Consider the following 14269-nt stretch of genomic DNA (forward strand, 5'->3'; position numbering starts at 1 on the left):
AACATAAATGAGTTGAAAGAGAAAAAGGGAACAGGAGAACAAGTCTTACAACGACATGCAAAGAAAAGACAAATGCTGAACATGCAAACAACCTTTGGAGGTCAAAACTAAGTAGGAATCCTCCTGGTGTGTTGAAACAAGCTTGTAAGTCAACCTGTCTTATTTACAAGATGAGAGCTTGGTGAGATCTGAGTCATCATACAAACTGATAGTTAACAACAAAAGGAGTGTTCCTTTCAAAGAGCTACGTCTACATTCTTAAATTAGGGTCAATCATTTCCCCCAAACGTATATTACAAGGTTACTTTCACCCAGAGAGAGAAAAAGAACGAACTTCCACAAAACATCTCTGCCGCCAAATAACTTAAATAAACATGGCAAAAGCAAATAACGGGACCAAAAATGCTTCAACATATTTTATAAATAAGAGAATAAATTAATAACAAAAATAGACACAGCATTGGTTCAATCTTCATCCTGCATTCGATAAAACCCCCCCCTCCCCCCCCCCCCCCCCCAAAAAAACATTTCAAGTCAGGGGTTAAATGTTCTGATCCACTCATTAAAAGTGCAAAAGGAAAATGAGATGTGTTGATGTGTTGTCAGAGAGGCCCAGTCACAGCAGGTCAAGGCATCCTGCGTTCATTGTAAAAAAAAAAAAGAAAATGCACATAAATGCCAAATGGTGAGTGGATTCAGTCGTCGTTTCGTGTCGGAATTACGAATTTTAAAAAAATCGCCAAATAAAAAATACTCGTAGGGATGCTAGCCCACTTACATCAATTATCTGGTGAGTTGTAACGCAAATGTTGTTTTAACTGCTTTGACATCTGCAGGGATACAGTGTTTTCAAACGTAAAACAAACTGTAAAATTCTATCCCCCCCCCAAAAAAATAATATCATATTTGCAATTCCAAATGTCAGCAAATGACTCATTTTAGGATCCAATGTTTTCTTATAGTTATGGGTTCCCGACGTGACCAGGCCTTCATTACTGAGAACAGAACGTCTCCAAATAATTCGAAAAACATGTCACAACAACAGTTTATGTAGCTACGAAACAACACTTAATCTGTACAACAGAAGATCATTCATTTAATGCAGAATCCCGAGCCCCGCGCATGATTGGGCCGCATTCGAAACAAAGCTTAAAAATCCAATGAAAGAGATCTTGATAAAGAATCACAGACCATATAAGTTATCCTTCTCACCATTTGGCTCTGCTTCCTTCCCCCTCCTATCGTTTGCGTGCAAGTCCATACATCCCACATTTTTGTTTTGTTCACATCGGCGTGTTTTCGTGTACACATGGGAGGAACTGATGCAAAAATAAAGTCGAAGATGTGTGCGAATGGACAAACGTCACTGTCTTAAGGCTACTACTTTTTTTTCTTTTTTCCTTCTTACAACTCATCCAGGAAGAGTTTGGTCTGGGGGGGGGGGGGTGAAATGGGACTGACAACGGGCTTGAAGAGAGGGAAGTGGAGCCAAGTGAGGGCGAGTGCTCAGTCTTTTCTGCAGACGCTGGTGGCGACGGAGGGCCGCAAGCAGGCCGGCCGCTGTAGGCCGTTCTCAAGGAGGTGCCGAGGTTAATAGTTATTGTGGATGATCCCTGGTAACAGAGACAAGTCAAGCTATCAAACATGGGAGGAACACACCCCGGGGACAAGAGTGTGACAGAAGGCGGAGCCAACACAGCTGCAGTACAATTGCTACAAATTAATTGAAATAGCCATTCCCATTATGCTGTATAAAATCCAAAGGCAAAGAAGAAATATTTGAGTGGTGTGTCCCATCTAAAGGGCCACACAAGCAGCTCTCCATCTTGTTTCATGACCCGTTAACAACCTTTCTCATCTAGACATGCACAGCGACTGCTCCTTAAGGTTGTTCTTGTGTCCTGGTAGCCGTCTTTGTTTTGTCTTTGCCAGCGGGGCATTTCGAGTCATTGGGCGGGGGCTGGTGGGACCTGCTGCCGGGAGCATGCTTGGCGGGGGAGCTAGACTCGACAGGAGCGCCGGGGGAGTGGGACGCTTGGGTGTTCTTGTCGTCTGAAAAAAGCTGTTTAATTACGTCAAAGAAGTTACTCAACGGGCTGCCTACACAGACGGATAAAGAACAGAAAAAACAGAGAGAGAGAGAACAAAAAACAGATGAGCAATGGGGTTAACATGAGGAGAGGGATGAGAGGAAGAGCGGAGCTGGAGAAAACGAGACTCTTGCACATCTGAGAGGGACGTGTGGGTGTGTTGCATCCGACAGGCTCTCGATGGTCACACATCATCCGCTCTGACTTCTGTTTTTATTGCTTTGCAAGTCACTTCATAGTATCTGCCACCAACCCCGCTATCTACAACCAAAATAATGACACACAGTGTCACTAAAAATGTGACATTATTATCCTTAAGAAGGCAGAAGATGCTCATCATAATAGTGTGGCTGGTCAGTGTAGGCAATCTCATCCTGAGAGATTTTTACTTAAAAAAGCAAAGGCTGTACACGATGAAATTTGGACCACATTAAAAAGAACTCTTTGCCATCAAACACATTTGTGCTGCGTTCATACGTGAGGTGAGCATTTCTGGTGGTGCGATTCCATCCATCAAGTCAATGCATTTCACGCGGTCGGGCACTGTTACACGAGGCGTTTGGTGCGATGGGCCGCGGGGCCGCGCACAGAAAATCGGCACATTTGCCTCTTGGCCCACGTTATAAAATGCCTCACAACAGCCAATCGGCTTCGGGAACGGACCACGTCGCACACGGCGTCCTGTACAGGTGCTTTTTGAGCACTGGACTACTTAAGGACTGCCACGCCGACCATTTGCTGTCGGATTATTCGCCTTGCTCACGACTCTCGTCGCAAGTAATTATTTTCTCGATGTTTGTTACCTGGTTCATTCCGCTCTTGTTCATGCCATAGTTTATCTCGTTTTGTAAATTGTGTTTATGTTGTATGAGTCATCGTGCTCTTTTGTAATTTTCTCATAATTGGATTTCCTTGTCTTTTTATGACAAGCGATTTACGCTCGTTTCTCCTTGCCTTCTGCAAGCGCTTCTTGTTATTTATGCTTTATCCTGATTCTGAGTACCTAATTTGTCCTTTGTCGGTCTTGCGCCTTCTGTAATAAAGCTTTTTGTAAAGACCTTTTTGTCCCTGTCTACATTTGTGGGATCCACCCCTATTTGGACAAAAACAGTATCACACCTGTCCAAAATCTGAGATCACAACAAGTTACATGACGTTGGTACATTCAAACGATCTCCAAATACAAGATATAATTGAATAGAGATTTGAGAACCGAATAGTAATGAACTGCAGTTCAATTACGGGGTCTCAGATTGAAAGCACCCTAAAACAGAACTGAAGACAATGGACCATAGAGAGCAGAAAGTGGACGTTGTCAACCCTGGTGAGGGATGCATGTCAAATTGATTTAATCAGTCTCATTTTCTTTTGCCGAGATGGAGAGCTAATTGGCACGGTGGAAGACAACTCATGACAGTGGCCCGCAGAAGAACCACACAACCCATCTGGCTCTGCAGCCACCGATCCAATTAATACATTTAGAAATGGATCATTTCATGCACCGCTGATTTATTTGGACTTATTCTGGAAAGTGAGCAAAGAACAAGTGTAGCCATCTGGAGCCCGTGGACACTCATTTGTGAATTTCCAGGCTTTTGTTGACACCACCTTCAGTTGCAGCTTGTTTGCGGCTCTTGTTGCCTTCGAATTTGTCTCCAGTGAGTAAAAAAACAAAAAAACAAAAAAAAAAACCCCACTTTTATTTGGTTGAAATCAAGCATTACAGTTTATTCATTTGCAACAAGCTTCTAGACAGTTGCAGTTTTGGGGCAGTAAATGTAGGCTTTGTAAAAATATATATTCTGTGTTCCTATGGCCAATTTTCAAACTTGAACTTACTCTTACAATTGAAGTAACGAGTATCAATCAGTTGAGAGGGAAGTAGTCAAATGAAGCGAGAGCAAGGATTTAATGGGACAGGGGATTTGAAGAATTTCATGTGTGTGTGGAATAGAAAACTGCAGTTATTTGTTTACATTAAAACAGATATCATGCATCATGTGATTGCATTATTCATATTTCTACATTCCGGCGACCTCACATCGCACACTAAAGATTTGTCTTGTTCATCTCTCTCATAGACAAGCAAATTCAAACAACATGTAGACTGTGAAACAAGAGGGAATAACTCTTGGCCTCCTGTATCCAAAATGCCAATGTGAAGGAAGCGCATATTTTTATCATATATGTACTGTATATCTATTTTATTTATCCATTTCCATTCATATAACTGCTATTACATTTATTGTCTTTTATGTTCCAGCCTACATACTTTGTTACAGCTGCAGCTGTTCTAATTTAAAGCGCTTTATCAGTAAAGTGGAGTTGAGCTGCATTTGCTAGGTCATTCTATCAAGCCTGTCGTAGATCTGTCTTTCATTGCAGAAACGTCTTCCAAAGCTCCTTTTAGCTCTCCATCTTACTTCCATCACAACAACATCCATCCATTAAGACAAAGGCAGTTGGTAAGTGCATTAACACAGTCAAGAGAGGATAGAACATGCATCAGTACAGCCGACAAATAAATGCACATTTACTTAGAAGCTTAAAGTTGGTCTCCAAATGTTGCTCCATCTTGTCGCCTTGTTGTTCTGATTCACTTACCATGTTTATTCTCCAGAAACACAGAGACTTGCATGATACATCATGTTTCACTGTGGTGGATTTTTCAAATGGAAAGCTGATGAGTAGCGACGTACAACACGGCGTTAACGATTACCATGCAAGGTTTGCACAGGTGCACATATACTAGCGCAGACGCACTCACACAATCTTTTCAATCGAATTGATATTTAACTGATTAGATTTTGAAGATACCTGTCGTTGTATTGTTGCCTTCTTTCTTTTATCTGGTCAAATATATCTCTATAGTATCCATTGCTATTTATGTTATTGAGGGCTATGTTTTGTTGCAGTGCTATTGTCGTGCTTCCAAAGGAACAATGCCTCAGCAATGCAGTTGGTTTTAATTAGTTTTTCGAGCAGGTTTCTTAGTTTTAGTAAGTGTCTCCATCCATCCATTATCCAAGCTGAGGGGTCACGGGATGGCTGGAGCCTACCCCAGCTGTCTTCGGGCAGTAGGTGGGGTACACCCTCAAGTGGTTGCCAGTCAATCACTGGGCAGACATACTGTAGAAAAACAACCATTCACACTCACAATCACTCACAAGAGTATGAAGACCCTGAGGTGGGCTCTCCTATCTCTGTGGTTGAAGTCACCGACCGATGTGGTTAAAAAGCTCCTCGGTGGCAAGACCCCAGGGGTGCATGAGATCCGCCCGAAGTTCCTCAAGGCTCTGGATGTTGTGGGGCTGTCTTGTTTGACACACCTCTGCAACATCTCATGGTCATCGGGGAGAGTGCCTCTGGATTGGCAGACCGGGGTGGTGGTCCCTTTTTTTTTTTTTTTTTAAGGGGGACCGGAGGGTGTGCTCTGACTACAGGGGGATCACACTCCTCAGCCTCCCTGGTTAGGCCAATTCAGGGGTGCTGGAGAGGAGGGTCCATCGGGAAGTCGAGCCTCAGATTGAGGAGGAGCAGTGTGGTTTTCGTCTTCAGTGTTGTCTTCTCCTCCAAATTGAGAGGAGCCAGATGAGGTGGCTCGGGAATCTGATTAGGATATCTCCTGAACGTCGCCCTGGTGAGGTGTTCCGGGCATGTCCCACCGGGAGGAGACCCCGAGGACGAACCAGGACACGCTGGAGAGACTATGTCACCTAACTGGCCTGGGAACGGCTCGGGATCCCCTGGGAAGAGCTCGAAGAAGTGGCTAGGGAGAGGGAAGTCTGGGCTTCCCTGCTAAAGCTGCTGCCCCGGCAACCCGACCCAGGATAAGCGGTAGAAAATGGATGGCTGGATGGAACTTGGATTGCCAAAAGCAATTATTTTGCCTGTCGACTAGTCAAAGAAAACGGTCGCAATAAATCGACAAACCTGATCATATGTAAATCGCAGCATATCACACCATCAAGCAGCTGCTCTTGAATAATCATCATCACTATTTAATAGCCTGGATTCTTTAAGGTCTATACAAACTAAAAATAAAGACTATTAAGATGCTAGCACATTCAGTTTTGATTAAACCTTTCATCTTGTACCAGCATTGCTGACACAATTAATATGTGTAGTTTATAAACGATGTTGCAACTTAAATTGAAGATGATAATGTGGCCTGCAGATTTTTAGCTGTAAATGTTTAGTATAGGGGCGGAATGGTGGCAGACTGGTTAGCACGATCAGCGGAGCAGAAAATGGATGGATGGATGAATGTTTAGTATATTTTAAAATGGAACCAAAAAGTACTGTATACACTTGGACTACCAATAGTCTACAAGTATTTACAAATACAAAAAGAAATACATGTAAACATATTTCAGTCTTCTCAGCTATCACGTTAGATTTCATTAACTATAAGCTTGGCGAGGATACTGGGAAATTCAATGTGGGCAATGTTTCTCCTCTTGAAAGACATTTTTTGTCCTGCAGTTAAACAGACTTGAATGTGCATCTTGGACACATCAGATTATCTTCTAAATCTCTCTTTAAGATTCTCTTTTGAGATTCTTGACATTTGTAAATAATACATCACAGGCCATGCTTCATTTTAGAAAGCGTTACACTCATGCTTGGACCTGTCAGCCAGGCCAACATATGCGTCCTGATGGTGATGGCAGCAATGTAAGCAACACACGGAAAGCAGTGTGATTCTGACATGTGGCTGGGTTCTTATTCTGTTTCATCACAAAACTGAACTCAATAACCACAAAATGGGGAGAATTCCACCGCGTCACATCTTATAAGACATTGAACGTGAAGTGACATTTTTCTTTTTTTTTTTTTCAAAAATCCGTCTGTCCTAAGGCAGCCCAAAACGTTAAATCCAATGAAAAATATGACTGCATACCATCATTTACGATTGTAGTGATTGTAGGTACATAATCAGCATACTGATAACTTTAAAAAAAAAAAAATCTAATTCACAGCCGAAATGTGCTTCTTCAAAAGCCTGTGGGATTTCTTCTCAACAGGGATGAATTACAGTGGGGATGGAAGACCCTTTACGCATTGCGAACCTTGTGACTACCTCATACTGAGTGTGGATGTTGCCGATCATGGTTTGCTGGCGCATACATGCATTTTGGGATGCGGTGTGCAAAAGCAGTGCTCTGAGCCGAGCTGATTGGGTTAAAGCCGAGTGTGACTGTGATCAGTGCCAGGATGCCGAGTGAGGCAGGAGGGAGCTGTGAGGAAAAGGTTTGGGGGATAAAGGAGAAGAGGGAGAGTTTAATAACTTACCGGAGATCTGGGGCTGGATGCCTGACTGGTCATTGGAGCTGAGCAATTGGGCCTGAATAATCTCCACCACACGCTTGAAACGTCGGCTGGGACCTGATGATGAAGCAAATTATTCTTATAACATCTGAAACGTCATCAAAGACACCCAGGGAGGAAAACGTCACACTCTTGATCGGAATCCAGCCAGACTGAATTGGAATATGATCTGTAGCGTTTTCTTGATTTCAAGCAAGGATTGGTTTCTTAAAATACAGGGTGTTCCAAAAGTCTTGGTCACATTTGAAGTCCCCATATCTCCTTAACTATCTTAACTATGAATGAACAAACAAACATTCGCTAACAAACATCTACTGACAGTCAATCACTATCAGTAGAAAACCCACCCAGCCGCGGGGAGAACATGCAAACTTCACCGGAATCAAACCCATGACCTATGCACTCTGAGGCAGACATGCTAACCAGTCGAACACCCACATTGTGTTCTTCCGTAATAATAGTTGTCCATTGAATTTAAAATTCACTCTGCAGAAATTTTAGGTGCTCAATATTTCAAATGATATTGTCTCACAGTTGTCACTGGGTGGTACCACCGCACTATGGTTCACTTACATTACGAAATGTCCTTGCATACCTATTTGTCATGTCCTTGTTTACGATGATACTAATGCAGCGTGTTATACCAGAGACAAATTCCTTGTGTGTTCTACATACTTGGCCAATAAAGATGATTCTGATTCTGATTTACAAAGGTCTCTCAAATATTTTATAGCTTATTTGTGAACTAAATTTAGTTGACTGAACAATCATTTTCACTTCATTAATGATATGTACTGTATTTTCTTTTGAGTGCAAAGGTTATTCGGCACGCAGTTAATTTAATGAACAGTCACTGCATCATAAAATAGTGTGCAGTGTGCTATTTTGTTGACCTGAGAGCAGTGTGAAGGTGACAGAGTAGATGCCATTCTCCTTTGTGGCACAGGTACTCTCTGAGTAGGTGATGTCCACCTGGAACTTCACAGGTTTCTGGAAAACTGTTGGACCAGCCGAGGACTTGTACTCAGCCCGAAAGCTAGTTTGGGATATGACACTGTGGCTCAGGCTGGGTATCTGAAAAGGAGAGAAGACCATTTCTGCATCAGTGAAGCAGATGTGATGGTAGCATAAAGCAAAAAGAAGGGCACAGAAGACTTGGCATCCTATTTTCTTGCTGGGCGCAAGTCTAGCGCAAAGCGCAGTCTAACTGCGCATGAGTGGCGTTTTCTTTGTCGTGGTATTTTGCTAGACTTTGCCCTGGTCGAAACAAAGCAATTGCGCCTAAGTGTGCCATTTGTCGGATGGAAGTACACTTTTGCCGGCCAGTCCTCATGGCATCCTTCATTGACATCAAATTCAGGGTGGACGTAGCGCACACCTGAGTAAGCCAAGCCTGACTGAGCCACGCAACTTGGGGCTCTAACAACACTGGCATCTGTTGTACATAATCCAAAATATGTTCATATTTTCTTCTACTTTCTCAAAGTACATACCCCATCTATCCCAGCAAGATGCCCCTTTAACATGCACATTACTCTATTGATAAACACCGAATATTGAAACGTCAATGGGAATTTGGGGGGTTCCAAGGTTGTGGTCCCTGCGGATGACCCCTCCCTGGTGGATGCCCGGAAAAGGGGTACGGGGGGGGGGGGGGTGTTAAGCAAACCATGATCAGCCTTGATCAAATACAACAAAATCGCGGTTGACCATCTGCCCTGCACAATAGACCTCCTTTTAAAATTTTGTCTACTTTTGAAACCAAATTTGCAGATGCATTGGGGGGCGAGGCAGAAATGCATAATGAGGCACAGAGCATCGAGCAAATCCACAAACACACTCAACTAGACCATTGTCCCTGCACGAAAAAGATGTCAAGTGCGGCCTACTTTTTGTTATCAAATGATCCGATGAGTCCAGGTTGAGGCAAGTTCATGCGCCAGAATGCCCAAATGGGCACAACATGGCCCCAAACACGAAAGACGAGACTTGAAAATGAAGTGAGGGACGTTTTTTGGCGCTGAGTGCACGGGTGCCAGTCTACCAAGATAGGGGACCTTTAATTTAAAGTACCCTGTGGTGTTTTCCAGTGTCAACGATGAAGAGCAAGACATGTGCACCAAAAATGTAGGCCCCATGGTGTTGTTTGTGAAATGAAAATATGCCACATAGGAAAAGCAGTCAAACAAAGCTAGTCCCTCCAATTCGAGGCATAGTGTTTTCAGACATAGTTTTGTTACGAGTTTGGTAATGTGATGACGTTCTCAATTTAAATATATTTAGTTAACTTTAATGCATATAAAAGCTCCCCTCCAAATGTATTTGTTCTGTAGACTGAAACATTTTGTAAATCCCTGAAACATTCTAGCAGATTTTTGGGATCTTTTTCTGTACTTTCTGGCAATTCCCAGTGTGGCCTTCCAATTACACATGAAGATTGATTTGGATTTTCTGGTGTAGTTTCTGTATAATTGTTCATAAATTCTTCTAACAAAACAGATGGTTGTAACCTGTGGAGGTTGTTGTTATTCTTGATGTCACTAACAATTGTTGTTTTGGGGCCTCACACATTTCTGACATCAGCAGCTACTATATTTACTTTCCTGCTTTGATTTGTCAATTTTACATCTGCTACTTCGTGCGCCAGTGGTTTTTTTCTGTCTTTTGGGCATTCCACATCGCTATATTGTGCAAGGGTTCTGATTGATCTTCACATCAGCTTCACCACTGTGTGTCATGTTAGTTACATCTCTAACTTGTGGATTCAAACCAAACGTGCCATCTTCTTAAGCAAAGACTCTCATGCAAATACCCGGAAATAAAAGCTGAAGTGCGTTTCAGGAGGGTTTATCGAGAAGAGACAAAGAAAGAGACCTACAGAGAGGAAAGCGTGAACGATGTCTGCCTTTATGGAGCTGAGAGGTTTGTCTTTGATCACAATGAAGATCTGCTCCTCCTTCTCCAGGTTGATGAAGTTCCCAAACCATGACTTTTTTGCAAGTCTACAGAGGAATTAGACAGATGAGATCAAAAGTGACACTTTAAAAACAGATCTCATCAATAACCTTACGCTTCTGCAGGTACTACTTTTTGAAACCACTTTTTCATGAAAAATCAATTCTGCGAGTTTCATTATTTGCTTCAATTTATCGAAGACATTGAAAACTACCCACCACATATAGTCAGAAATACTTTTAAAAAGTATTCATTGTTAATTTACCCCCCCCCCCCAAAAAAAAAAAACCAAACAAATAACAAAAACAGAAAAACATTCTCTCAAGCAGTTTGTGATCCTGGAGAATCCTAAAATGTACTGGTGTGTTACTCACTCTGGAGAAGAGTCCGGGGTGAGACTGGACATGTCCTCCTGTGTGGGCACTGCACATGCAAGAACTTAGTCAGTCGACATTTGAGTGTGTGTGCTTGTGTGTGTGTATGCATATCTATTTAAAGAGCTTTTTTTCCAAAATGCGATGAAAGGATGAAATATGTTTTGTGGCCAAATGACTTGAGATAATATTTGTTGTTCTGTTGCACTTGTTTAACATGTTCAGACTGAACCAACAAATTGATTTATCTATCCATTTTTTACACCGTTTTCCTGATTGGGGGCACATGTGCAGTATGCTGGAGGGTATCCCGGCTGACTTTGGGCGAGAGGCAGAGCAACACCGTGAACTGGTTACCTTCTAATTACAGGGCACATACAGAATAGACAGACAATTCACACCAAAGGACAATTTAGAGTCGTCAGTGAACAGAACATCCGTGTTTTTGGAACGTGGGGAGAAAACCCACAAAATATCTGTGAGAATATGGAAATTCCACATAGCAATTCAAATTCACAACCTCTGAACTATGAGGCATATGTGCTAACTAGTTAACATACCGCTCAATTGATTTAACACCCAAAAAATTACGAGCTGTCTATTTTGCAGATATGGGTAAATGTAATTTTTTTCTCAAAGTAATCCAAAATGAGTGTTTGTGTTGTGGAAAGAGCCTTATCATTTGTATTGCAACAGTCTTTTGTTGCATGATCACCAACCATGGCTGTTATTTTGTCATGTACAACAGTGTGTTAACAACACATCGTGAAAATGACTTGGCGGCAGTGATAAGCGATTCGATAAGAGTTGCTAATTAATCATCTCAGACAATCACATCTCAGTTTTTATCCATAGATTAGGTCTGTATATAAAGAAAATGTTACTTTTTACCACCATGTCATCCACTGTATATCTTACCCTGTCATATCACTGTGTTTAATTTTTGGGTTGCATTTAGTGTTAGCTCAGTAACTTGGTTTTACTGTTTCACAAAACTATGGTACATAAAACATATAGTTGGCCAGTCTCAAGATGTCAACCCTCCACTCTAACTTTACCTTGCATTTTCCTGCGATGGAAACGAGGGGAGCCCAGGAAGCTGTTCTTGATGGAGTTGAGGCGCGTCCTCCAGGGCATGCCCCCGATCGAGGGGCTGGGTGGAGGTGTTGGGCTAGGTGTGCCAGTTGGGCTATCCTTTGGCGTATGCACCGGGGTGCCTTTGGGAGTGGGGAGAGGGCTTCCTCTGGGGGAAGGATGGGGGGTAACCTGCGAGTTGGGGAAAGATTTGCCATTGTGGTCAGGGTGCAGGTGGTGGCGCCGCAGGGGTGACATAGGAGGCACGGGAGACAGGGGGATGGAGAGCTTTGGGGGGACGGTAAGCGGGGGGTGGCGCCTCACATGGGGGCTGTTCGGGGTGCAGGGTGCTAAAGGCTGGCTGGGTGTAGGGGGCTCAGACTTGGGGTTGGAGGAAGTCTGGGCCGTGTTGGGGAGTGGGTTGGACCTGGTAGTCAGCAGAGGCTTCGCAGACACTTTGGGCTTGGCAGGGAGGGTCTGCGTGCGTGGGTGCATGAGGGGAGACCCCCTCTTGGGTTGGAAGGAGTTGGGTGTGCGAGCGCCCACCCCATTAAGGCGGACCTCTAGTGAATGGGTGGGGCTGCAATTGGGGGACTGACACAGGTCTGGGGACTGGGGTGGGATGAAAAAACGCCTGTTGGGCTGTGATTTGTCATGCACCAGTAAACATGACAGCAGAGTCAGCCAAGAGAAAGTGCGGCATCGCCATGGCCCGATAAAAGTTCATTCCCATAAATAAAACACAGCAGGAAATGGCAAAAAAAAGCGTGTGGTGAGAAGTGGAGCAGGCAGGAAGTGGTGAGAGTGCAAGAAAGAAAGAAAAAAAAAACAGAACATGCGATTAGCAAAGTGTTTATCAGCCAATCAGTAGGCAGCAGTGGAGCATTCATGATGCATTAACAGCGGAGATGCACCGAAATCAAAACAGCTGACCTGAGTTTCCACTCACTTTGACATACAATGACCACTTTTATGTATTTATATCACTCTCTGAACTGCTGGGTCAAAATTAACCCAAATTAGGTAAAAATAACAATGGACTGATCCAACTTTTGCGTTTACTTTTGGGTCGAATGAATAAACCACAAAACAACCCAACTTTTTGGGTTGTTTGTGTTTGTGTGTTCAATGAATGACTCACAAAGTTGGGTCGATCTGTCCTCTTTTTTTTAACTCAATTTTTGGTTATTTTTGATTCAACTTTTTTCATGTGTAGATCTTTACTATCTTTACAATCATTTTTTAACAGCACTTTTAATCAGAATTACCAAGTATCTCATCCCTTCTAATAATTTCAACACAGGATGACTTCAAAATGGCCTCATTTCTATTTCTATTCTATTTCACTTATTTGGATGTTTTTCACCCTCAGGTCCACCACAGCAATCCAAGCCAGATATATCGGTGCATCCCCTAACCAAGAGCAAGTGAACCAGTTGAAAACTGACAAAGCTTAACCCTCCACCCAAGACAGCAGATCGCATGCATTACTGTGGATACGCAAGGCTGTGTAATGAGTGACCTCATCAAAATAGCGAAAATCCACAGCTGAACAAACTGTAGCAGCTCCAGTCAGACATAACCATCCAGTTTGTTCTTGTGGCAACATTATAAAACATGTTTGACAACCACTTGACCACAAATGGTATTTCACAGTCTTCAAGTGTATGTCTGTGCATGTGAAAATGAAATAAAACAACCAGCCTTATAAAATAAATACTGTATTTTCCGCACTATAGGGTGCACCTAAAAGCATTCAATTTTCTCAAACCTGACGGTGCGGCTTATAATCCAATGCATCTTAAATATGGATCAATATTCTGATTTCTTGGACGTGGTATTTTAAATGTTCTGTAAAGCGCTTTGTTACAGCTGCAGCGGTTGCAAAAGCGTGATATAAATAAAGCTGTATTGTATTGTATTCCTTTTAGCGTACCTCCATCTACTGGATGCATAACGCAACCTTAGCCACTATTGCAGCTTCCATTCTATGCGCCTTATGCGGTGCGCAAACAGTTTTAAAATAGGCCATTCATTGAAGGTGCGCCTTATTCTCCGAAACGCCTTATAGTGCGGAAAATACGGTAATCCTTGTAATGTAAACTCCGCATGCAGCATATAAACACATCGGCCCTCTGATGCTGGAAAGTGCTGCCTCCACGCGTGAGCCACATCAGTATGCTCCAGCCTACGGCAGCGCCCTCATGCGGATTGTGTTCATTCCAATTACAAATACTTTACATATTTTGCAGAAACGACTAATAAACAATCAAGAGCAGGACACAAGCATCCTCTTTTTTTTGGGGGGGGGGCATGGGGTTTCACTAATATGTTGAATTGCAGAAAACGACTGAGACTATAAATATGCAGCATTTTTCATTTTTGACAGTGTGATTTCACAGTACTTTTCTACAACCAGTACTGTAACTCTAATTTGGAATTCAT

The 14269-nt window shown here is 42.8% G+C and overlaps 1 protein-coding gene across 9 annotated transcripts in view; it reads right to left on the reverse strand.

The window, feature by feature from the left end:
* Window positions 1-1068: 1068 nt before the first annotated feature.
* The window catches only part of LOC147207159 (serine/threonine-protein kinase BRSK2-like), a 117844-nt gene continuing 104643 nt past the window's right edge, over window positions 1069-14269 (reverse strand). For 4 of the 9 annotated variants that reach the window (XM_086106288.1, XM_086106286.1, XM_086106287.1 and 1 more), the window contains 6 exons: window positions 11809-12016; window positions 10751-10799; window positions 10300-10423; window positions 8315-8495; window positions 7386-7478; window positions 1069-2100 (listed from right to left, as the gene is read on the reverse strand). In XM_086106288.1, coding sequence (XP_085962414.1) covers window positions 1883-2100; window positions 7386-7478; window positions 8315-8495; window positions 10300-10423; window positions 10751-10799; window positions 11809-12016 — 873 coding nt within the window. In that variant the 3' untranslated portion in view covers window positions 1069-1882. Of the gene's footprint in view, window positions 2101-7385; window positions 7479-8314; window positions 8496-10299; window positions 10424-10750; window positions 10800-11808; window positions 12467-14269 lie in introns of all 9 variants that reach the window. The other 5 variants (XM_086106282.1, XM_086106280.1, XM_086106281.1 and 2 more) reach the window with 2 other exon arrangements.

Source organism: Hippocampus guttulatus, chromosome 3 (assembly GCF_054856545.1).
Source record: "Hippocampus guttulatus isolate MCC_2025c chromosome 3, RoL_Hgut_1.0, whole genome shotgun sequence".
In the NCBI taxonomy this organism is placed as follows: Eukaryota; Metazoa; Chordata; class Actinopteri; order Syngnathiformes; family Syngnathidae; genus Hippocampus; species Hippocampus guttulatus.